Source organism: Otolemur garnettii, unplaced genomic scaffold, assembly GCF_000181295.1.
Source record: "Otolemur garnettii isolate 467f Iridium unplaced genomic scaffold, OtoGar3 scaffold00037, whole genome shotgun sequence".
Classification (NCBI taxonomy): Eukaryota; Metazoa; Chordata; class Mammalia; order Primates; family Galagidae; genus Otolemur; species Otolemur garnettii.
The window spans coordinates 15647434-15673087 of NW_003852432.1; the positions used below are offsets into that span (position 1 = coordinate 15647434).

A 25654-nucleotide genomic window follows, 5' to 3' on the forward strand; every position below is an offset into this window, starting at 1 on the left:
CTGTACCCCAGATCTGCTGAAACAGAACCCCTAGGGGTGGGGCACAGCAGTCTGTACCCCAGATCTGCTGAAACAGAACCCCTAGGGGTGGGGCACAGCAGTCTGTACCCCAGATCTGCTGAAACAGAACCCCTGGGGATGGGGCACAGCAGTCTGTATCCCAGATCTTTTGAGACCAAACCCCTAGGGGTGGGGCACAGCAGTCTGAGTTCCAGCAAGGTCTCCAGGGACTTCTTACACACTTGGCTAAAGACTGAAAAGCTCTACTTAAGATAACACCCTCCCCTCTGTTGTTCAGCCCTAAAAACTAGCTCTAGCACAGTACTAGGACTCTGTTAGAAAATGCTTTTTTTTTTTTTTAATTAAACCATAGCTGTGTACATTAATGCAATCATGGGGTACAATGTACTAGTTTTATATACCATTTGAAATATTTTCATCAAACTCGTTAACATAGCCTTGGGGGCATTTTCTTAGTTATTGTGTTATGACACTTATATCCTACACTTAGTAAATTTCACATGTACCTTGTAAGATGGACCATAGGTGTGGTCCCACTGGTTATCCTCCCTTCACCCATCCTTCCCCCACCCCTCCCCTCCCTCTCCCCTTTCCCCTTCTTGGGCTATAATTGGGTTATAGCTTGCATATGAAAACTATAAATTGGTTTCATAGTAAGGCTGAGTACATTGGATACAGAAAGTGCTTTTTATATTCTACTTACGAATTCCCAACATGACATAGTTCAAGTGTAGGGTGAGTGTAATCTTTACCTCATTCCTTGCTTTCTGCATTATTTCCCTAGAGTTGTGTCCAGACTTTAGAGACTTCTGAAATATCAGGTGAATTTTAAAGGTCATTGCTATTGTATAACAGCTAGAGTTGGACAGTGTTCAAAAATGTTAAATCCTCTCTTCTAGCATGTATTTTTACCAAATGATAAGAAGAATTATGTATTTGGGATACTATTTTGATACTCCCCATCAAACAGGCCTTTAATCAGCTCATTAGGAATATCAATCAAAATACATTAGTCATAATTTGGTCTACCTATAAATATGTCATATTAAGATTTAAAAGCTAAAGGAAAATTTATTCAGGTAATTATGAATGTACATGTTTTAAGGTAACAGGCCAATAGATCTAATTTGATAAAGTTCATGAAGCACCTCCTATGTGCAAGATATTTGGGGCAACGAGAAAAATTGGCCCCTGCCTATTAACAGCTTAGTTTTAAAATATTACACTTTAACCTTTCTGTTCAGTTTATGTGGGACTAGGAGAAAGCTTGATAAAGACCAAGTCACCATATTTTAGTAAAGCCAGGACGCTTTCATGATTTCATAAATCAAGGTCCTCAACACTACAGGTACCAACGCACTAACTTTTAGAAAATAAGAGGAGAGGAGGAAATGTTCAGGGTCATACTTTTAGCTGCTTGAAACTGTTCAATGGACCTAATTTAGAAATAAAATGAGCAATGCTTTTAAATCAGTTTTCAGTCATTGGTATTTACCTCAGAAGTGTAGAAAGTCTTCTGTATGCTAGAAATAAATTGGTTTTTTTCCCATTCTCCTGAGGATAAGGGGAGGAGGGGAGCACATTCAGTGACTAGTCTGCTTTTAAACAGAAAGTTGTAAGATCTTAAATCTGATCTTTGTATCCTCCTAGACTTACCTGTGAGCAACTTTCCAACCCTTTAAGACCAGGAACTGCTTAGGCTTCCCGTGTTATTTTTAACCTTAAGTCATCAGGCTAGTAGATATTTTATAATTCTAAAATTATAACTTAAAAGTAAACTTACTTGTGGTGCTAAATGTGCTTTCATCATGATTTATTTATATACCAAAAGCTTAAACTTTTTTCTGAAGAAGTAAGTAAATGTACCCTTTAGTGCATGGTAAGCTCACAGAATGGAGGGAGGAGGAGGAATAACTTCTACCTCTCTTCCTCCCTCCTCCCTCCCCCCTCTCTTAAAGCTTCTGAGCAAGCAGCACCGTGAGTTCTGTTTTCATCTCTGCAGGGCTGAGTCAGCGGCTCTGCTAGGTAAGGCTTCAGCCTTGCCTAGTTCTGTCAGTTCTGGTTGGCAACCCAGTAACAAAAGCCAAAGGTTCTGTTGTCTAAAGGCAACAAACGGTACCTTGCAGGCCAAACAAAGCCTGATTTCTTCCTTTGTGAGGCAGTAGTCGTCTGGGGACAGAAAAGCTTGGGGCTCCCCACTGGAACTTTTGAGTTGAGCTGCCTGTCTCTAGTGCATGTGGAGTATTGACCACAACATTGTCCCTGTCACATAATTGAATATTTTTTCAAGTATTTTTAATTGTGGTAAAACACACAGTAAAGCTTAACCATCTTGATCACTTTTCAGTGTCCAAGTCAGTGGTATGACGTATATTCACATTATAGTGTAATTATCTCCAGAACTCTTTTTAGCTTGCAAAACTGAAACGCTATACCCATTAAATAGTAACTGCCCAGTTCCCTTCCTCCCCAGCCGGGTACAACCATCCTGCTTTCTGTCTCTATGACTTTAACTGATAAGTGGGATCAGACAGAATTTGTCTTTTGGGAACTGTCTTATTTAGCTTACAGAGTGTCCTCGGGATTCATTCATGTTGTAATGTGTGTCAGAATTTTCTTCCTTTTTCAGGCTAAATAATACTTATTTGTCTGGATACTCCACATTTTCTTTATTCATTCATCCATCATTGGACACTTGGGTTGCTTTCAACTATTGTGAATAATTGGCTGTTGGGCTATTGTGAATAATTCTGCCATGAACATGGGTATACAAACCCCGTTCAGACCTGCTCTCAGTGCTTTGGGGCATATAACCAGAAGTGGAATTGCTGGGTCATATGGTAATTACATTTTTAGTTTTTTTAAGAACTCTCCTACTGTTTTCCACAGCTGCTATAACATTTTATGTTCTTACCAGCAAAATACAAGGGTTCCAATTTCTCCACAGTCTTGCCAAAACTTTTTACTTTCTTTCTTTCTTTTTTTTTCTTTCTTTTTTTGATAGTAGCCATGCTAATGGGTGTGAGGTGGTGTCTTATTGTGGGTTTGAAATAAAATAATTTGCTTTTGGAGCATTAAAACCAACTTGTAATAACTATAATATTTTTACTATCTAACTTGAAGGACTAACAATGTCCTATCCAGAGCCAGGGGCAGGCATTTATTTTCCCTGAAATTGTATCCATTATACCTACATGTGCAAGAATAGTCTACAAAGGAAAAGGTTGGTCTTTACAACGGTGCCCCACCTTTGGCATTCATCTTGCTGCAAGGTTAAGTTTTTCTTTCTATTTTTAGATGAACTAACATTCTTAATAAATATAAAGTGGGCTCTTTGTTCCACATTTGCAAACACAGGCCATGTAACTGCTGTAGAAAAAAAAAATCAATACTTCCCTAGCAGGCTGTTCTGTGTGCATAAATATATAACTCCAACAGCCCAAGTAGCAGGTGCCCTAAATACTTCAAAACAAGACCATGTGGCTGACAATTAGACTTGGAGAAAGTATACTAAATCTATGGTTTAAAAAGAAATCATTTAAATGAAGTTTATTTTGTTGTTGCCATACATAGCTGAAAATTGCTTTGCTGGTTTGGTGGGAATTAAATTTTCTATGGTTGGAGAGCCTGTTCAGGTTTGCACAGCTGATGTGTTCCCAAAGTGTGTTTTCAGCAAATAAGGCTATTTCCAGGCATTCTTGCACAATGGTTTAAATCTAGGTGTGGTTTTTCTATGACCTTCTTACTGTCAATAGGAAAATCGGGTTACAAAATGTAGTGTATGGGCCTCATTCAGGTTGTGATCGAAAGAAAGCAATTATAAAAGATATGTCTTATATCTTTCATATCAAAGGAATTTTAATACAGGCTGTGTTTTAAATTAATTTAAGAAGTTCTTATCTTTGTAAGGTATGATAAAAGCATCCTGTTTCTATATTTATAAAAAGTCTTGCCAGTTGAAGATGCTTACTGATGTGTATACAAGTAGAATGATACGATGTCTCAGACTTGCTTGAAAATGCTCCAGAAAAAAAATAATTGGGGTGTTAGATGAAACAAAATTGGCAAAACTCTTGAGAATTATTAAAGCTAGGTGATGAGTCGATGGGGATTTGTTTTATTATCTTCTACAATTTTGTGCATATTTGAAAGTTTTCATAGTAAAAAATTAAAAAAAACCAAATTGGATTGTAAAATGTCTATAAATTGTAGAGTTTTTCTTTTTTAAAGAGTCAAAAATACTCAAGCAAACAGTGGTAAAGTAAGCACATACTAATGTCTTCTCTAGAGAGGCCAAAGGATGCCGGGCTTAGGAAAGATTAAAGGCTAAGAGAGTAATGAGGCTGCTCTGAATCTCGTTCTACCAGCTCCGGCCCCGGAGAACTATCTGGGCTAACAGGAAATTCACCTTTATTTTGTATTCTCTCTTGCTTCTTCCCTTTCCCCACATACACCAAAAAGCTGTGCAGAGGTTTGGTGTCTTACACAGTGTCAAGGAAGCAGAGAGGCCCTCCTGAGTACCAGTCAATGCCAAGATGGCCTTTGTCCTGGTATACATGGACCCTTCAGTCCAGTATCTGTGACCACACTTGGAGCCCTTGGAGGACGGTCATGGAACAGATGCGTCCTGAAACCCGCTAATCTCAGAACTTGCCAACCTTTGCCCTGATAGAAATGTCCTTCCCTGTTTTATCTTTTTCCCCCTCACTTCCCAAGACATCTTAATAAGCTTTTCAGTGGGTTTAGGCTTATAAAAATGACAGTAGGGGTGATTGAGTTCAGGTTGCATCTGTTCTGCCCTGACAAAAATAACGGAGGGAAGGGATTGCAGATGCTAGCTGCTGGTTACCTGCGTGAACGGTTCCTGTGGAGAGGAAGGGGGAATGTACAGAGAGAACTGTGAGTTGATATTACAGTGAGTTTGTCTGTTTTGAATGTATTCGTTCTTTTGGAGGAAAATATGTAGTTAGATTAATAAGGAACTTGCTTCTGAGTTTCTCTTTCCCTAAGCAGGCTTTTGGGAAAGACAAAGGGTTACCCGGGTGAAAAATAGAGGTAAGAACACAGAAGGAATTGTGGGGCAGCCTCTCCCCCACACATAACGGGTAAGGATAAGTAATTTAAGGAGGGTAAGAAGGAATTAAGTTACCTTTGATGAAACCTCAAAGAAAGAAGAAAAGACTGTGACTTGGGTGATCTAAAATAAAGGGCTTAGAGCTGGGCAGAGGCCTGTGGGTTGTGTCCAGAGCTGTATTCCTCACTAGATGCTCAAAGCACTTGGTCTAGGCACCTTAACTCACAGTGGAACTAAACCCAAGGTAAACTCAACCTGCTCCCCTCTGGGATAGAAGGACGCTCCCTGATGGGGTGAGGGAGTTGGGCCACACCCAATCTCAAGAACAAGGAACCTCCCAGGCACCCCAGGGTGCTCTGTCTGTACCAGTTAGCAGGGGACCAGGCTGGTGCCAGCACAGATCATGGGATCCTGGTCCCATAGGGCACTGAGGATGCAAGGCCAGGGCAAGGACCTCTAGTTCCTACCTGAGGCAGATATCGGTATCTGAGGCAGCTCTGGGATGACAACACTGACTGTGGTTGGGAAGTTAACACAGAACTCTGTAGGTTTCTTCAGCACAGAAGGCAGTTCAGACTAGTGGCCTCTGTCAAGGGCATCTTTTCCAGGTGGTGGAAAACCAGAAGGAATTCATGCTTGTGAAGGTCTTAGCCCAGAGACTCCTTGTTGCCAGCTGATCTGCATGAAGTGGACAGGACATGGACAGTCTTTAACCGAGGGAACTGGCACTTACCTTTTCATGATGTGTCAGAGCTCCATGGGTTGCTTTTGACAAAGTAAAAGACCAAAAACTCAACTCACAGAAACACACTGTCTCCAATAGCAGTGAACCCTTCAGGCGTGTCTAGCTTTAGGCGCAAAATTAAGCATGCAAACATCAGGGCTTACCCTTCCCTAGTTCTCCTTCACTCGTGTACTGACTTTATTCTCCATTTACTGCTTTTCATTCAGTGGGAAATGGCTTCTATCAACTTCAAGCCTATTTCCTCTTTCCTAAGGGCCCTTTTAGAAAAGTCCCTCTGAACCATTTCCCCACATGGGGGATGTCCCTGCCAAGGACCAGTACCTGGGGCTAGGGATAAAGCTGGATTTTTGTTGTTGTTGTTTGTTTGTTTGGGAGTATTTGCTCATTTGTTTGTTTTTAGAGATGGGCTCTTGCTATGTTACCCAGACTGGTCTTGAACTTCTGGGCTCAAGCAGTCCTCCTGCCTCAGCCTTTCAAGAAGCTGAGTCTACAGGTGTGTGCCATCACACACAACTGAGGCTGTTTTGCTGACAAGGCTCGGGTTATATCACTACTTTTGAGGCTGAGGCAGTGGGATGAAGACTCCCCAGCCCTATTCCCAACCGCATGGAGTGATGGACAAATAGTTCCCCCAAAGAACAGGATTCTGACTAAGTATGTGAATACCCTCTCCCATCAGAAAAAAAAAAAAAAAATCCCTCTCCCTTGCCACCCCTTCAAGTCCCTAACTTATTGGCTTTCGTGCTTTTACCATGAGATGACTTGAAGAGGAAAAACTGGCATTCTTTGCCAGCTCACCTGTCTTTTTTTACTCTTTAACTCGCTATAATCAGCTTTCTGCTGTATTACTCTTTTGCCAAATCAAAAAGCCTGTGTTGAATCCCAGACATAGGATAGTGATTAAAGCCAGCCTGCTTGGGTTCAATTCCTGCCCCCCCCCCCACCAATGACTGAGTGACTTTGGACAAGTTTCCCAACTTCCCAGGCTTTTAGCTGTCTTCCCTGTAAGTGGGAAGTAGTTGTAGGGAATGATGAAATACTAGCTGTGAAGCCGCGCCCTGGGCAGTACTTGCCATGGAGTTAAGAGTTTATGAGTGTGGGTAGCGCCTGTGGCTGAGAAGGGTGGGGCACCAGCCCCATATGCCGGAGGTGGCGGGTTCAAACCCAACCCAACCCTGGCCAGAAACTGCAAAAAAAAAAAAAAAAAGATTTTATGAGTGTCAGCCGTTGTTAATGAGTCCACCTTGGACACTCTTGGCCTTGGTACTTCTGAGAGCCTTCTCAGGTCATTCCACATCACCCCACCATCTCGTAGCTGCCTCCTCCTCTTGTCCTGGCCCTCCTGCACACAGCTTTTCCTGCTCCTCAGACTCCTCTGACGTTTGACTACACGCTCCCTGAAGAGATTTTGTGCACCCTGTTTATCACTGATGATTCTGAAACAGTCTGCCTCCAGCCCAGACCTCTGTCCTGAGCCCCAGACCAGGCTTTTTGTTGCCGGCTGGATTATCCAGTGTTAGAAGTATCTCAAACATGCCCCATACTGACGTCATTGTCTCACCTCGCATCTTAAACTGACTCCTTCTCCTATAAATGTGATCACATCTACTAGCGGGGTTTACTCTCACTCATACTCCGCCTCTTCTCCCCACTACCATGGCTGCTGCTTTGGACCAATCTTTGTCATATTTCTTTGAATAACCTAACTGGCCCTCTAGCATCTGTCTCCCCAGCACAGCCCATTTTCCACCCTACCCCAAAGTATGTGCCTACAAAATAAATCAATACTAGCAACCACCACCCACAGCGGAACTGCCCGCTTCCCCTCCCTCCCATGTTGGCATACAAACCAAGGCACCCTCATTGCCAGCACTTTCCTCACCCACCCTGACCACTCCATACAGAATTTCCGGGCATGGCAGGAAGACACATGCTATTCCCTCTGTAGGAATACCCCTACCAACGTGTTAGGCCAACTTTACCTCCCAGATCTGGGCATAGTTGCACCTCTGAGCAGCTTCCTCTACTTCCCAGGGATTGTAGATTGAACCATCTACTTTGTTTCCTAATTCTAGATTTGCATATCAGCAGTAGCTCAGATGTTCATTGTGATCTACGTATTTGCAAGTACCTCTCCCAATACAGTGTCAAAAATACACTAGGCTTTCCTATCTCTCAAGTCACTGAATGACTAAATAGGTTAATGACTGAATGAGTTAATGAAATGGAAATACAGAAAATAGACACATAAGATATTCAAGAAAATACAGTGCATTTTTATACTTTCCAAGCTCTATTAAATTAATAATTTATTCCTTATCAAACCAAGTACAGATGGGTGGGTGGTACCCACCACTTTTTCTCCATGGATTTATAATAATCTAAATTCATAAAAGTACAGATCATTTCTTTGACTGCTGTCATGCCTTATCAAGGACAGTTGACATGTGGAGACAGAAGATTCCACAGTCTCCTTGGGTTGCAGACTGTAGTTTTTCTATATAAATACTCTTCTCCCATGTCCCTAGCATGTGCAACATTGCATTGTGGCCCCTTAAATTTCCTAACATTTCAATTATGTGCAAAACATTCTTTCCATGTCATTGAAATAGGGATGATTTTATCCTGATAGGAAAGCTCATATTATGAAGATATAATAGAGAATGAATGGAGTAGAATTAACCAGACAATGCCTCTTCATAATGGATATGTTAGCCTAAAGGGAAAAAAAAGACATGAGTTTGGCTTTGAAAGGTTTAAGCAGCTTCACTGATTGTGTGGAAGTTATTTGGTGCCCACTTTACTCAAGCACTAACTATTGCCAGTGTTACTTTCCAGGCCATAATTTGGAAAGCTTGTTGTTGACTCAATCCCACACCTGCTAATGTCCTGTCACACCCAGAGTGAGGGATAGGGGCCACATTCTGAAGACAGCTGATGTATCTCAAAGCACTTTCAGTCACAAAAAAACAGTGAATTCACAAACGTCCACATAGGTTTTCCCACGTCTGATCTCATCAATCATTTTGCCCCCTCCCCAATTATTTCTTTCATATTCTTTGCTTTACTTAAAAAACCCTCTAAAGTCATTATAACTTAAATCTCTCTTCCATTTTCATGGTGGAGCTTCATAGTGTTGCTTGCACGTACATGTCTGAGCTCCAGGGACACCTTAATGCCTTCTGGTAAAAAAAGGAAAATAGAGAAAACTATCATGTAGGTAAAGGCATTTCACTCTGAAATTGGTGAGTAACTGTGAACAGTGTGATCTTGTTTGTAGTCAACCCTCACTGCAAAAGATCAAAAGTAGGAAAGAATAATAAGGGAGAAATTTACCCTCTTTGATGAAGCCAGCTATCTTCTGCTCAACCTCCCATCCTGTAGGTTCTAAGTTTGTGCTCCTAGCATTGTACGCAGCCAGCCATGGTGCTGAAGGTGAGCTCTTTAGTGTATTTTTCATAGCATGCAATATTCCCACCATAGAGATAGACTCTCTTCTGTGAGATTTAACATACAAGATTAATGAACTTAACGCCCACCTGCTATATGAAATCACCTGTGTCCATCTCCTCTTCCACATCCCTTTCTTCTGAATTATCAATGCCATACTTTTTGAAACTTGGTAATATACCATTCTGAGTTCACTATTATTACATTTTGGTCTTTTCAGAAAATAGTATTAATCTTTTACTAGTCCCTATTTAGATTTTTGTTTAGGCTATATATTTATTATGCAAAACAACACACAATAAAAATTATGTAATACAGATAAGGACTATCTTTTTTCATGAACTAAAATCACTTGTAATCTTGCCACCTGGAGATAATCACTGTGGTTAACATTAGAGGATGTAACTATCTAGACTAATCTATACTATCCATATATATGTATGTATGTATTTTTTAAAAATGACAGGTATTTCTGTGCATACTGTAGTGTACCTTGCTTTTTCATTTAATTATCTTGAAAAACGTCACCTATGTTACCCTTCATTTTTAATGACTGCATAAAATTCTAATGTGTGAATACATAATAATAAACATAACCAAGTCCTGATAATTTATTATATAATTTTAAATTGTATCTAATAGGTTATTTTCTTACATTTTCTTGCTTGAGGAGACAACTGTAATTGAATTTCCTTGTGGCAATAGTTTTAAATAAATTTTATCATATTTTCTGAAATCTTATTAAGATTAAATATATTGAAACTCAAATATTTTGGTCAATTTAGGAGAGCACAAGCTTCATTTCATCCCTGCCCTGATTGGCCCCTTCCTAGAAGTGACCTTGATACCCCAGGCAGACCTTCGGAATGTCATGATCCCTATTTTTCATGATATGATGGACTGGGAGCAGAGACGGAGTGGCAACTTTAAACAGGTAGGCAGAAGTGCTTCTCAGAACAGGTGAAAGAATTTCAGTTCTACAGCATCTCTGAACTTCTGGATTTAACTCTAACTTGGGAAATGAACACTGGACCAAGAGACTTGGATTCTAGCCTAGTCTGTCCACTCTCAGATCATGCAGCCTTGAATACTTCTCTCTGGTCCTGTGTCCTCTGGAGCTTCTAGGAAAGCCCTAAAAAAAAATATTTCATTCCCTTTTGGCTAAAACATTCTGTGATTTCCCATGGCTATCTTTAAGAACTTGCAGAGACTTTATTTTACTCCCAGTTGGACACAACACAGAGGAATCAGAAGGTTAATGATTCTTGAACTTGCTAAGCTCTCAGTGGTCTGCATGTTGTATTTGGTGAATGGCTTAGCTTTGTGCAATTGATTGGCAGTATGTTTTATTGCTCTTTGCTGGAAGCATTGAGAATTAATTTAAAGGAGAAAGCAGTGGAAATTCTTGCAAAGGAAATTCCAAGGGAATGAGCTTATCATTGCTCATTGACGTTGGTCCTGCTAGTTCTGCTCCAGTTTTGTGAAGGCACACATTTTATTACAATAGCAGATCTCATAAGGAATCAGCTCCTTTTGCCATGCCACGCCCCTCAAGGTGGAGATGCCAGCCTTTACAAAGTCACTGCAGGAGCCTGTGTGCCCACAGAATTCAGCCCTCCTTCATACTTCTCCAAATGAAGCCTTGCTGAAGTCTTAGAATTGTCAACTGCACAAGCAATCTGATTACATACATAGAACATTCCTGTAGCCAAAAGCATAGGCCTTTCACCTGCACCAATATATACATTTATTTTCAAGAAAGCTGGTAGGTGAATGAAAGACGTTTAAAAAATTGTACTTAGAGGAGAAAACCTACTTTCCTTCCCCCTTGTCTTTATCTCCTGATTGACATTTGGTTTAAAGGAGTAATTGGGCTCAACCTTTTAACAAAGTCAAGTATATCCCCCAATTCCTGGTGGTTTTAACTCTCTCTGGCCATGGAGAGGCTCTTCATTTTCTGTGTCTTCTCCTGCCTCAGATACATGAAGGGATATTTTTCCCCACGTGATACTCGAGATCCAAAGGATTTACACACTGGAAAATATAAATGTTTTGACTACAGTTTTCAGGAAATATGTCCTTTCTCTCTCTTGCTGCTTATTGCTGACTTAGACTATTTCTATGGATCTGCCATCTGTACATGGATAGAACAAGTTCTCAACTTCAGCAAAGATTTAGTGCAACCTCAAACTGTTTTGAGAAAGAAAATAGATATAAAACACATCAAAGATTTAAATTAATGTATGTGGATATGTTAGTTTCCTGATGTCCTGATATATATAGTGATGTTAAAAAAGAAAAAAGAAGTAGGACTTGCCAGTTTTTATTGCACCTAAAAATGAATTCAAACGTTTAAGCTGGGCTGCAAGCATTTGTGTTTGAATCAACAAATAGATAGATGTCTTTGGCAGCAGTAAATGCTACCCAGCCAAGAGTGTGAAGTCATGTAACTCCATCTACATCAGTCCCCTAGAATTCCAAAGGGATGTCTGCTATTAACCACAGCTGATAATGTCACTTTCACAAAATTTACTGTGGCTTTTCCCCTGGCATAAAGACATCCTTTAATTTGCCTAGAAATCCTACCAGAGAAAGGAAGGAAAGAGAGAGTAATATCCAGGTATGTTTCAGGTGGAAGCCAAGCTAATTGACAAACTGGATAGCCTGATGTCAGAAGGCAAAGGTGACGAAACATACCGGGAGCTCTTCAACAGTATGTGAGTAATATGTTTATCTCAAGTTGATTCTATTCAGGGGATGGGGTGTCAGTCCTGAGCCATTCGGCACCGATGTAGCTGAGAGCTACAAAGACAGCTTGGGTCTCACAGGAGCGCTTTGTCTTTGTGGAGTGTGAAATAAAGGATAATTGCCTAACTCTGGCAAATGGATCCTATTATGTTGATGATTAGATGTGTCTCCTTATTTTAATCTCTGATTAGGACAGGTCGCTTGTGTTACATAACAAGTCTCACGCTTTTCATGCCTAATAATTTTAAAACCATTGCTGCAAGATAATGATTTAAAGGAGGGTTATGAGTGGGAGAGGAAAAAAAAGGGTGTGACTGTAATGTTTGTGAGCACACTGCTTTCCAAAGCAAGATATCTTTGGCTGATTTGCTGATGGGAAAATTAACCCAATTTGCTTCTGTTCTTCAACACCTGATTTAATGCATCAGTACTGATTGTTCACTCAGCATTATTAATTGCTTCCTAAATGCTTCTTATTAGAATATCACAGAAACAAATCACTTTCAGTAAATTCTATGTTTTGGATCAGTATGGAAGATGGAAATCTAATAAGAGTGCTGTAAAGGGACTTTAAAGTTGTCCCTATCAAGGGAATCTAGTCACAGAGATGGAATGAATTGCTTGTACCAAGTATTTATACGATGTGTTTATATGACCAGACAACACACATGAGAATGTCTTAGTGCTTTAGGATTTCACTTCTGTCACTTGTTTTCTCCAGATCACCATCATTTTCCTATTTATTATAAGTGCAAAGTATTTCTTTTGGAAGGAAGACTTAGCTCAGTGTGATTAGAAAATACTTACAGTTCTTTCAAAAGTACAAAATTATTCACAAAATAATAACCTTTTCCAAGGCAAAAAAAAACTTTGATTGGGGTTAAGCCCAAAACCTAACCAAAAAAAAATATCAATGCTTGCATGCTAACGGCCAAATGCAAAATTCTGTAATGCATTTTGTGATCATTAATTTAAAACAGTAGAGATAGAAACATATAGGTTTGAAGAATATTTTTGGTGACTAATAGGTTAGATAAATTTCACCCTACCTGAAATCATATCATATTGTAGCTTTCAAGAAAATTATAGTGAAAGGAAAAGCCAAGAAGGGATGTCCAAATTTTAGGTGGTGATGGTGGATGATAAAATACGTCCTTTGTGCTGAACCCCAAACAATATCATTTTGTCCTGATACTGTAATTAAACCAGGACTTTTAGTAATTATTCCCCAAGCCTTTGTTCATTCTAGTGTACAAAGTGCCCGTCTTTCATGACAGCTGGAGCTGAGCAAGAATTCTGATTAAAACCTCATACAATATAATAAATTGCTTTTGAAAACTGCTCTCATTTCAGTTACTAGTCCCTGGTTTGAACAAAGAACTAAAATGAGAAAGCACTCAGTGAAATGAATCTCTTGAGATTTGTGATTAATTATTTATAACAAATACACAAGATTAATAAATACTCACATAGTTCGATAGTGCCTCTTATCTACTGTAATAAAGGCCTAATAGCATGCAATTTGGATTGCTTATGTATAAATACGACTTTGAAATGGAAGATGTACCTTGACATTGGAACCAAACCAATAATTAAAATATTAAGCCTCTATAATTAGGACTATTTTAAGGTACATGATTCATTTGGTGGAGATTTTTATTCTTTTGTTGATTTTTAGCATATTACTAGAAATGCTACCACAAATATTTGTCTTTCATGCTTTTATGATCAACATATTGGGAATAAACCAAAGCTAGCGTGATATTAAAGATTATTACTACCTGGGTTCAGAAAGGAAGTGAAAATCTCACTTTATTTCAGGAAACAATCAAATGTGGTTTTTTGGTAATAGAAATCACAATGAATTAGAATAATCACGGTGAGTCACTGCACACATTATGAATTAGGAACCCATGCCGTTATGGTACAGATTCTCATTTGTTCTCTGTAATTCGTGTCTAAAACTCCCTAAAATTTGTTCCTGAAGCTGAAAAGCTGAAAGTCGTTCACTGCTCCCTAAATTGTAGTATTTGCCAAAATCACCCCCTTGGAGTCATTCTTCAAGTTCATATAGTTAGTACCCTCCTTCTGAAGGACTCTTCTTTACCTAACTCCCAGCATTGTCTTCATTGCCCCAGACTGCCCCTTTTCGAAATAAGTGAGATTCCTTATTTTTGGTAACACTAAATTGCAGATCACAAACACCAACTTGAACCATGGTGAAGAAGGTATGAGAACTAAATTCCGCCTCCCCTTGCTCCATTTGGTTCACTCACTCAGCTTTATTTATTAAGCACCCCCCTGTGCCAGGTGTTCCTGCAGCACACAGTAGGGCTACCTACAGATCTGGGAGCTCTAAAAGGGCCTTGCAGAAGAAATCACATCCATCTCAGTTCGTTCTTAGTCCTGTCCTCTGCTTTGTTCTATGTAGCTGTAAATAATTCAGTAAGACTCCAAATGATTTCAAAGTCTTTATTTTAAAGAACACACACTTAATTACTATTTGGAGACAAAGGATTAGCTGTTTCCTGGTTAACCTGATACAAACTGGGTAGGTGAGGCTATCAGCAAGAGAGAAAGGAGAGTACCTTCAGTGTGTAGCTCTTCTCTTTAGATTAAGAGCACGCACAGACATGGGGTCACATACCAGAGTGGTGGCCTCCTCACAATCCTGTGAGGACAGAGAGGGAGATTGACGGTTAAGTCCCCACCCATCCCCACACACAATTCTTTCATAGAGTAAATGCCCAGTGGACAATGTCATCCTGCAGGGCCGTGACTTATCCTGCTCCCCAGTGTTAGGGAGTCCCACCACGTAGAAGGGGGTGGCAATAAGAAACCACCGTTCACTGTTATTAGACTCACCATGTACTCAGTGTGGGCACATGGGCATTATTATAGAGCAGATGAAACTATCCAGTCTCACCCAGGTTACCTGGAAAGACTCTTCCCCTCTTGCTGATAGCCTTCCCTTCCTAATTTATATCAGGTTAACTAGGAAAAGGCAAGGTCAGAGTACAGATCAACTAGGGTCTAGACGTGGCCCTAGCATTCAGTCTTGAGTTAGTCAAGGAAACAGGCTGTGCAGACCTTTGGGTCTTCTTGCAAGAGGATTATGTAGTTCTTACTCCTTACTGCATAGGAAGGCTGTGCAAATTAATGAAACTCATCTCCATAAAAGAAGTCTCCGTGTATTTTTAGAATTATTACTTAACTTAAGTTCTTTGTTTTTCAGCCTCTAAAGTATATGAGGTGTGGGCTGTCACTTGGGGAAATTTCTACATCATCCTGCATTGCTTTGGCAGGCAGACTTTCATGTGAGCTCAATACCAGTTTGCCATTTAAGCTTGAAACCCGTGCTGTTCACAGATTTTTAAAAGAAAACTAGGGGGCCTTCCCCTGGAGGATCAGTCAGGCAAATTTCATCCCATCCATATACAATCTCCACCTTTAACCAAGAAAACAATTTAGAATAAACCAGAAGAACAAACGACCAAGAGGCATAAGCAGCAGATGAGGCGACAAGACAGAATGCTGGGTGCAGGAATGGCGATAGCAAGTAAAGAGGTGGGACAGGGGAGAGAGGAAAATTGGGAGAGAACATAGCCACAGAAAAAGAGAGCTTTGACAAAATAGCTTTTCTCTTTAATGTTTATTTTTCAACTAAGTTCATATATGATGTGCTTAGATTGCACTTGTAAGAAATGTTTTCTTTCCATCTCATCCCTGAAGCCAAGATGAAAGGGAAACAAGATTTTAGACAGAAATGATGATCATTAAATTTGAAGGGGTAGGGAAGTCTCCACATATTGCCAGGCTTATGTTCTTTTATCTTTGGGGGAAAGTTCAATCCTAAGCCTTTGCCAAGCCCAGTGTTAATTTGCCAAGAGGCGGAAGTGAAAGTAAAGCAGATCCTAATTATTATGATTGTTGTTATTTTGTGTTTACATGGAGCTTGTGCTCCAAAGTGCTTGGCATTAGGGGAAATGTAGGAGGAGAGCTGTGGTTCGGTACTTGTCATCAATCTGCTGTAACAGCCACATAGAAAATCCTCTGTGATTAATGACAAAATGAATGAAACTGTTGAGTGAGTGCACAGATAGTACAATATGTATTGAGTGGGCAAATGTTAAGTGAAAGGAAAAACGCAAAACGTCATACCGTCTGTACAAGGATTTTCCTGTAGCAAGCAGTTGCATTGCAGTAAAATTGCTTGGATGAAGATGCATTCCACTGAGAGGTAGGAAAGCACTTTTATGTGAATAAAGCAAGCTCTTACTTAAAAGTAAACTTGGAGGTACTCCTATTTTCGCTTTTCGCAGTGCTGTTTGATGTGGTAAGGCACAAGCCTCTCTTAGTAGAAGAGAGAAGCTAGGAAAGAAATGTCTTTGAGCTGTGAGATGCCTGTGTATTTTGATAATATGATTATGTGCATGTGTTCGTATTTCATGACTTGGATAATCTGAAAATCAATTTGCTTTGTCAATGCTTCCTGGATTAGAATTCCACTATTTGGTCCCTATCCTAGGTAAGACATTGTTTGCAAATTGTGCTACTTGTGAGATGTTGCAGTGGTTGCTAAGGCATTTAAGGTACTGATGAAAGTAAAATGGTTGTCATGGTGACTGATAAAAATAAATGTTGAAAATGCCCTGGGTTCTTTCTTTTCCAGTCTACTAAAGAAAATTGAGCGGGAAACATGGAGGGAGAGTGGCGTTTCGTTAATTGCTACTGTAACTCGTCTAATGGAGAGGTTGTTAGATTACAGGTAAGCTGAGGCGCACAGTGCTCGGATGTGCTGTACTCCAGTTAGAAAATCAAATAGGTGGAATACAATCAACATTCCTCCCGAGTGAAGCACTTAGAGAATTGATAATCAGACCATGAAGCCTGGTGTGTTAAGATAATGGACTTCTAACCAGGTGGTTCGGAGTTTTTAATTTGGGTGTTTTCTTTTCTTTTCAATTTGGCTTGTATTTTTGACAGTTCTTTCGAAGTTTGGTGAATTGAGAGAATTCTCAGAGTCCCTGAAAGTCCTCAAAAAAAAGAAAGAAAAGAAAAGTGAATTATTTGGGGAATTTAAATTAACTCATTAGAACCAGTATACTCTGTCCATTTTAGGGTAAAGGCAATGTAACAGAATTGTACACCTATCCTATTCTCTTGAAAAGAGCCAGATTCGAGGGTGGGGGGTGATATTTACACTGTCACCTTTTGTAGACCTATTTTTTTTTTTTTAATTCACTGTTACATCAGTCCAACCCACTTAGATGCATGGCAGTTTTGTTTTACCTTAGGAATGAAACCTCATTGTGGTTGATGTAGAAGATTACCTGCCACTTCTCAGCCCACTAGCAGGTGCACAGTAACACACTTTCACTGCTCTTTCTTCCTGAGCCCCCTACCCATTGAGAGGGAACACAATCTTGGCATAGAAGTGAAATTCGTAACAGAAACTGTGCTCGGGAGTCTCTGACTCTCCAACCTCACCAGAGGTCCTGAGTCTCTGGCTGGAGCCTTCTTTTTGAACAGATGCTTGCAAATTGTCTCTGGTCTCTGACTACTTTGTGTTTGGATTTTTTCCTTCTAAAAGAAGAAATTGCGTTTGCCTCTAAGAAAGAAATTCATAGTTCTGACTGTTGCGTTTTGTTTTTAGGGACTGCATGAAAATGGGAGAGGTAGATGGCAAAAAGATCGGCTGCACAGTTAGCCTTCTGGTTAGTAAACTATTATCCTCGTCTCCTAACATTTGTTTTTTTCACAGAAATATGGTGCTTTGTTTGTTTTTAATTCACAGTGTGGTGTTTCCTCAAAGGGTTTACAAATGTTTTTAAAAGAACATAGCTAGTTTCGAGTTGAATTAAAGCCCAGAAAATCCTCAACCCCAAACATTGCAAAAGGCGCCCTCTGCATTCCTGACAGCTCTAATAGTAGAGCCCTGTGGGGCCCCAGAGCAATGCCGTTGGGTTCTATGGCTGTGTCACTTTACCCTCTTAGGGTCTTTTGTTGATCTCCTAGGAAAAATCACCGTGTCCCAAATAGAGGTCTTTTTACATCTATAAAGCAATTTCTTTCTGTCCTTTTCCTTCCTCACAGAGTTATATTCATTCTGCGTTTTAATAAATACTAGTGATCCCGTCTTTGTGAACACATGACAGTTTTATGTTTCACACACTACTTTTCACCCTCTAGCTTCTCTGGCAAACTGAATTAATTAGATGTTAAGGTTTACATTATAACTAAGATGACCATGAAATGTAGACCTCAAGCAGAACATTTTTGAGAGTACAATTAAGCATGATGTAAAGATAACAGGGTAAACCAAAGGTGTCCCAAGCAAACCAAAATTTGTATAAAATGTCACATAATTAACTAGTAATAGAATGGAGCAAAGGTATAACCATACATTTAGATATTAATCTTCATATTTTAATCTAGGGTAAGTGAGTGCTTTCGATAGTGTCCTTGAACCAGATGTGCAAGAAGAGATGAAATGCAGGAAAATGTTTCCTTTAATTGGATTTGAATACAGGAAGAATCTAGTTCTAACTTTATGAATATCATGATTTCCTTCTCTTGTCCTGTGTGGACTAGACAAGCCCTCACCGTGGACTCAAAGCCCTTGCACGCTCATCCTTGTCCTCACTCTGATCATCTGACTTCTTTACATACCGTCTTCTCTATTTGTCTGTACCTCGAATTTTTTTTCTTATTTTTTTTTTTCTAGCCCGATACTGATTCTGTCTTTTCTTAGCTCGTTGGTTTTGGCCTCTTCCATTTGTTTACTCCTCTCATCGTGCCTTTTCGCAACTCAGGACCTCTGCTTTCTTATGGCTGTCTGTCCGTTTGCCTGTTCTTGCTGCATTGCTCCTCTGTGACTGTGTCCATCTTTACCACACCTGCCACTTCCTCCTCATTTTTAATTTAATTGTTACATGTCTACCTCTAATTTCAGCCCCTAAAAAGTGTCTTCCATGAGGCCCCACCTTGTTCACATGTTACGCACTTTTCTCCTGTAATTTGCATCATTCAACCCACTGGTAACCTCCAGGCTATCTGCACAAACTCACAGGTCAGCCCATTTCCCCCTACTTTTAGCATCATTTCTAAGCTCGAACATACACATTCCCTCCTTTCAATCTCCTACCTGTGTTTGCCCAATTTCTTGCCTGCTTTCACCATCCTCTCACCATAGTCAAGAGCCTCAGAGTCAGTTTCTCCCACATCTCTGTTTCCATGTCAGTGTTTGGAGAGAAAAGCCAAGTGCACTGTCAGCTTTAAGTCTTCAGTTTGTCTCCTTAACTGGCTCTACCTCAACTCCGGGTACAAGGTCTCGTTCATAATCTCAAAGCAAAGGCTTTAACTTTTCCCAAACTTTTCTCCTTCCATTTCTCCATCTCTTTTCACAAATCCCTTCCACTTAGAGGCAGGCAAATAAGTACAAATCCTGGGTTCCCTTACTTAGCTGGTATGAATGACGAGATCACTTCCTTGGATCAAAAAAGTAGTGCCCTGCCTTAAGTGTGTTTACTCTGGTCTTCCAGTAGAAATAAGCCAGAGACTTAACCCTAATCACTGGTGCCATAACTAATTACTGAGACAAAGAATTTATGCTGATAACTTTGCATTGACCAAAAATAGTCCTTCGAGAGAACTTAACATGTTGAAAGCTATACTAATTTCAAACTAGCACAAGAATACTTATTAAAGGGCTGAATATATCACTTTGAAGCTAATCTTTTTAGCTTCTCCATATGGAAAGTTCTTGATGTTTTCTAGAAGCAATATGCTTCTGTTCAACTACTCACTTCCTCTTAGAGATTTTTCTTAACTCTTTGGAAAGGTTAATTCCAGATCATCTTCTGGAGAGCTCTGGCATCCCTTACGAGATCAGACTTAAGCTCTAGTGTTAAGTTGGTAGACATGCGTAATGTGTGACATGACTAATACTAGGAAATATAATTATTGTTTTGTTCTTTGTGTCACAAGTTTTGCCAGACATATGTGAAAGATTTTTATCTGCTGACTGGAGAGATTTTTTTTTTCTAAAGAGAAATATTCATTTACAGAGGAATCACTTATTTTGTTCTCAAAGAAACCTGCTTCTTACCAGAAAGCCATTAGAGCCAATCATCCTTTAATAATGTAAAACCTGCTGTGGGTTTTAGACTTATATTTATGGCACAGCAACTCTTGCTAATTAAAATGATTTGGGTTATTCTAAGAGAGACGTGAATAGCATTATTTGCTTAGCTCTTTAAAGAATGCCAAGTTGTACAGGAGACAAGAGGAAAGGGGAAGGATAGAAAATGTATTTACATTGCATTCAACTTAATATTGTGTCTCAAGGTTAGAAGAGTCCTCGTATTGATAAATGGACACCTATTAGATAGTGGACAGAGAGTACATTTGATAAAAGATCCTTGGACTTCACATGCAAGTACAATTTAAGTGGCCACATTGGCTAGTTTGGTCCATTACAAAAGCCCTGGCTAGCTCATCAGCATCAGAAATTTTGAGAATTTTTGGCCTTTCCATCTTAGAGAAGCCTGTCACGCTTTCCTGTCAACAGATTTATCTTCCCATTATTAATTTGCCCTTCATCCACACACCACGTAGCATCATTCAAGAGAGGAACAATAAGTAATAACAATAGTTCAAGTGTCGTAAGTAGGGATTTCATACTGTACAATGATCTGTTCACTAAAAGTGTTGCATTTGGAGGCTCACAGCATCATGCTTATATTTGTATCTAATTTGATATACATTTGCTCCTGTGTTTACTGAGGACTAATGTACTTTTTAATGTGGTGAGAGTATTTTTGCATACTTCTAAGTATGCCTTTGAAGTGCCAACGTAATGTGCAGGTAAGTAAACATTGAGTTTTTGTTAATTAATATTAAAATATTTAGAGAAGCCCAGAAAGATCTAGATAAGTTTTATAAATAAATATTTTCAATAAGTATGTTCCTATAATAATAATTGGAAATGAAATCTCTTATTTGTCTCTTTATGTTTTGAACATAAACTAAAAACATTTAAATTCCAACCCAAGTCAGAAATGCAGAAAAATATCTTAACAATAAAGAACATTTTCATTTACCCACATTCTCATCATTTTTGCACATTAAAAAAAAATTTTTACTTTGTTTTTGCTCATCCATGCCTATTTATATGCCTTAGAGGCTTTTCTTTAAACTATACTTGAAACTTAAAATTAAAGAAACTATCCTTTGAATATCAATCAGCCAATTTAATAAATGTGTTAGTCTGTCATGTACTTTTAACATTTTTTACTTGAACAGGCTGATTGTCCATTGACAGTTAATCTAATAAAAAGTAATAGAAAGTAACAAAAGTGGCCAGTTCCAGTGGTTCACACCTATAATCTTAATACTCTGGGAGGCCGAGGAGTGTGGATCACCTGAGCTTAGGAGTTTAAGACCAGCCTGAGCTAGAGTGAGACCCCATTTCTAAAAATATCCGGGCATTGTGGTGGGCACCTGTAGTCCCAACTACTCGGGAGGCTGAGACAAGAGGATCACTTGAACCTAAGAGTTTGGGGTTTCTGTGAGCTATGATGCCACAGTGCTCTACCGGGGCAACAAAGTGACTCTGTCTCAGTGGAAAAAAAATATGGAAAGTAACAAAAGAAACATGAATCAGTGGTAACAATCCAATATTAGCCAGTAATTGCTAAGTGATGTTTAACACAGACACCGTCAAATTGAAAATATGTCACAAGGCCTCCTTACTTCATTTTTAAAGAGAAATTTTCAGGGAAAAATATGTTAGGTCTCTTGGTTCAAGACAGAACTTTAGCAGAGTAAAAGGCAGCTATGATCATTTGTTGGCCTGACTATTGAGGAACTATCTGTACTGATGCTCTTTTTTGCAGAACTTCTATAAGACTGAACTGAACAAGGAAGAGATGTATATACGCTACATCCACAAACTCTATGACCTGCATCTCAAAGCACAGAACTTTACAGGTAATTCTGTCTTTTGGCTCAGATTGGGCAAAGTGGGCTGAACACTATATACTAAACATGGTAACTCCTCTAATTTATAATGCTGAAGACTCAAGCATTTCTACTTTAAAATTTATTTTTAATTGGGTATATGTTTGTAAGTACTCCATATACCATGCGTATTTATTTATATTTACATATGAAAAATATATCACATATGATATTTACATATGTAGGATTTTTTTTGACAATATTGCTTTGCATAATTTTTTAGAGGTTGCTCTTGAGATTGAAAAATTCATACCTAACTTTCCACTGTCCACTTATAATTAGGGTTTTACCACATAAAATTCAAGGTAAATGTGGACACAACCATATAAATCCCATAATCCTTTTCAGTTTGTATTATAGCTGTCATATGTACATCTGCATTCATTGAAAGCCCCACCAGATAATGTCAAATTTTGCTTCCACTAATCATACCTCTTTTAAAGAATTCAAGAAGAAAAAAATAGTCTATTATTTTTATTCAGATATTTATCATTTCTGTTCTTTATTTCTGAAATTCTCAGTTTCCCTTTGTTAACATTTTTATTCAGCCTGAAGAACTTGCTTTAGCATTTTTTTAAAGCACATCTACTGAAAAGAATTTTCTTAGTTTTCCTTCATTTGAGGATATCTTTATTTAATCTTCATACCTGAAAAATATGTTTGCTGAATACAGAACTATAAGTGAACAGTTCTTTTGTTTCCGTTCTTGAAAACTCTGCCTCTGCTGTCTTCTGGCCTCCACAATTTTTTAAATCAATCATTTAAATTACTCACCTGGGCTCAGCACGTGTGGCTCAAGCCACTAAGGCACCAGCCACATACACCTAAGGTGGCGGGTTCAAATCCACCCCGGGCCCGCCAAACAACGATGGCTGCAACCAAAAAAAAATAGCCAGACGTTGTGGCAGGAGCCTGTGGTCCCAGCTACTTGGGAGACAGAGGCAGGAGACTCGCTTGAGCCCAGGAGTTGGAGGTTGCCGTGAGCTGTGATGCCACAGCACTCTACCCAGGGGGACAGCTTGAGGCTCCATCTCAAAAAATAAATAAATAAATAAATAAATAACTCACCTACATGCACTGTGTAACTTTCCTCTGGGTGTTTTCAGAATTTTACCTTTGGTGTTCAGTAGTTTGATTATTCTATGTGCAGGCATAATTTGCTTTAAGTTTAACCTGTTGTTGGTTTGCCAACCTTCTTGGATTCATAAATTTATTTCCTTTACCAAATTTGGGAAATTTCAGGCATTATTTTCTTAAATATATTTTCTGCACCCATCCTTCTTTTCTTTCAGAGAATTGCAGTGGCATGAATTTTAGTGCTTTTGGTTAACTCCTAGGTTTCTGGACCTCTATTTTTTTTTCAACTTTACTTCTTTCTATTGTTCAGATTAAATAATTTCTATTGATTCATTCAAGTTCACTAATTCTCTTCTGCTATTCGTTCAGCTACTGAGCCTTTCCTGTGAAATTTTTGGTTTTGTTATTACTTATTTCTAAAATTTCTATATAGTTATTTTCACTTTATAAATCCATTTTCTTTGTAAAGACCTTCTGTCCTTTCATTCATTCAAGAGCATTTACTTTTACATTATAGAGTATGATTACAATAATTGCTTCATAGTCTATGTCTAAGATTCTAACATCTGTGTCATCTTGGGGTTGGTACGTGTTAATTGCCTTTGCCTTCTGAGAGTTGTTTAGTTTTCCTGGTTCCTTGAATATCAAATAATTTTGGATTATATCCTAGAACTTTTTAATATTATGTTATGAGACTCTAGATTCCATTAAAATCTTCTGCAGAGTGTTAACTTTTTTCATTTTAACAGTTAACCAAGTTAGGTTCAAACTTCAAGTCCTGAACCATCTTCTGAAGGTTGTAATTCTAATGCCAGTTTAGTTTTCAAAACCCTTGCACTACTGTTCTGGTCTTTTCCTGCATGTGTGCGACCCAAGGGGAGGTCTGGGACCTGGACAGTCATCTACACCACAGTTCATTTCTCAAAGTCTTGGTTACATTAATCAATGCTCCACTGTACATGTATGTACCTTGGACATGAGCCAAGGACTTCATACACAGAATTAAAACATCCCTTTCTTGAGTGTCCGCCTCTCTGTGATCCTCCCTAGTCTTCCCATCTCCCAGAGACTCCCCCCTCTTAGCACTCTGACTATAAAGCCAAGGCTTGACCCTCTTCACATCATGATGCACTCCCTATAGTTGGTCTCCCTGTGGACAAAACAGCAAAAGGAAACAGCCTATGGGAGCCACTGCTGACACTACCACTGCCCCCTCTGCCACCACTTCAGTTTGTAGCTTTGTTCCTGGGACTTACTTAGAATGAGGCCAGAAGAGCCTAAAAGCTATATACCACAGGGGGTCCTCTTCCCATACTCGGTCTATAGGAGCTTTACATGGAACCTTTCTGTCTGTTCCCATTTACAGTTCCAGAAGATAGGGAAGCCTAAGCCAGGTGGTATGCAAGGCAAAAAATAAAAACAGAGAACTCAACACTATGCGGTCATTGTTTGAGCTCTGGTTTTCTTCCTCAGTTCACCTGCTCTTATTTACTTTTCAAAATTCTCCAATAGTTGCATTATATATTCTGTGCAGGATATTCAGTTATAATCAATGGGAAAGATAGAGAATGAACATGCTTATGTCATCTTAACTAGAAGCAGAACCCTTTAATTAGATTTAGGAACTACAGATCTTGGCCTTTTGCCACACTATTCTTCCAAGGAATTCCTGAATCATGCCCAAGCTTTATTAATTAATTAATTAATTTATTTATTTGATACTTTGACACCCTTGGTAGAGTGTGTAGCATCATAGCTCACAGCAACCTCAAACAAATGGGCTCTAATAATCCTCTTGCTTCAGCCTCCTGAATAGCTGGGACTATAGGCACCTGCCACAACACCTGGCTATTTTTAGAGGCAAGGTCTCACTCTTACTTAGGCTGGTCTCGAATTCCTAAGCTCGAGCAATCCACATGCCTCGACCTCCCAGATTGCTAGGATTATAGGCATTAGCCACTACACCCAGCCACCATGCCCAAGCTTTAAAAGAACCATTTCTAAAAGGGTGCTGGGTTCCCCAAATTTAAACCTGCCTCTAGCCATGGTTCCACTATCTCAATCAACAGCATCATTGTTTACTCAGTCTGGAGACCTCTGTATAATCTTTGGCTCTTCTGTTCTTAACACATTGACTGCCACACTAGAAAAAAATTCTATGTGTCTCTGAGGCCACTGTGTTTTATTAGATCAAGAGATGTGTGAGATAGATCGATAGATAGATAGATAGATAGATAGATAGATAGACAGACAGACAGACAGACATAGATATATATGTTCATGCAACTCCAGGCTCAAAACTAGCAGGTGTTAAATACAGCTTATATGGCAGTTAATATGTTAGCTTCCTTCAAGTAATCATTCATGGAGTTCTGTTGACTCTGTTTCCTAAGTCTCTCAAAACCATTTCCTTTTCCTTGCTCCTACTTCCACTGCTTCAGTTAGGCTTCATTATCCCTACCTGGACTGCCTCTTATCACCAAAGTTATTCTCTAGAACAGGAGTCAGCAAATTAT

At 39.2% G+C, this 25654-nt stretch overlaps 1 protein-coding gene across 1 annotated transcript in view; it reads left to right on the forward strand.

Annotated features, from left to right (window-relative positions):
* The window catches only part of DOCK4 (dedicator of cytokinesis 4), a 249780-nt gene that overhangs the window by 177973 nt on the left and 46153 nt on the right, over nucleotides 1–25654 (forward strand). The window contains exons 30-35 of the mRNA XM_023513222.1: nucleotides 10076–10224; nucleotides 11922–12007; nucleotides 16540–16566; nucleotides 16711–16806; nucleotides 17695–17755; nucleotides 21938–22031. Coding sequence (XP_023368990.1) covers nucleotides 10076–10224; nucleotides 11922–12007; nucleotides 16540–16566; nucleotides 16711–16806; nucleotides 17695–17755; nucleotides 21938–22031 — 513 coding nt within the window. The remainder of the gene's footprint in view (nucleotides 1–10075; nucleotides 10225–11921; nucleotides 12008–16539; nucleotides 16567–16710; nucleotides 16807–17694; nucleotides 17756–21937; nucleotides 22032–25654) is intronic.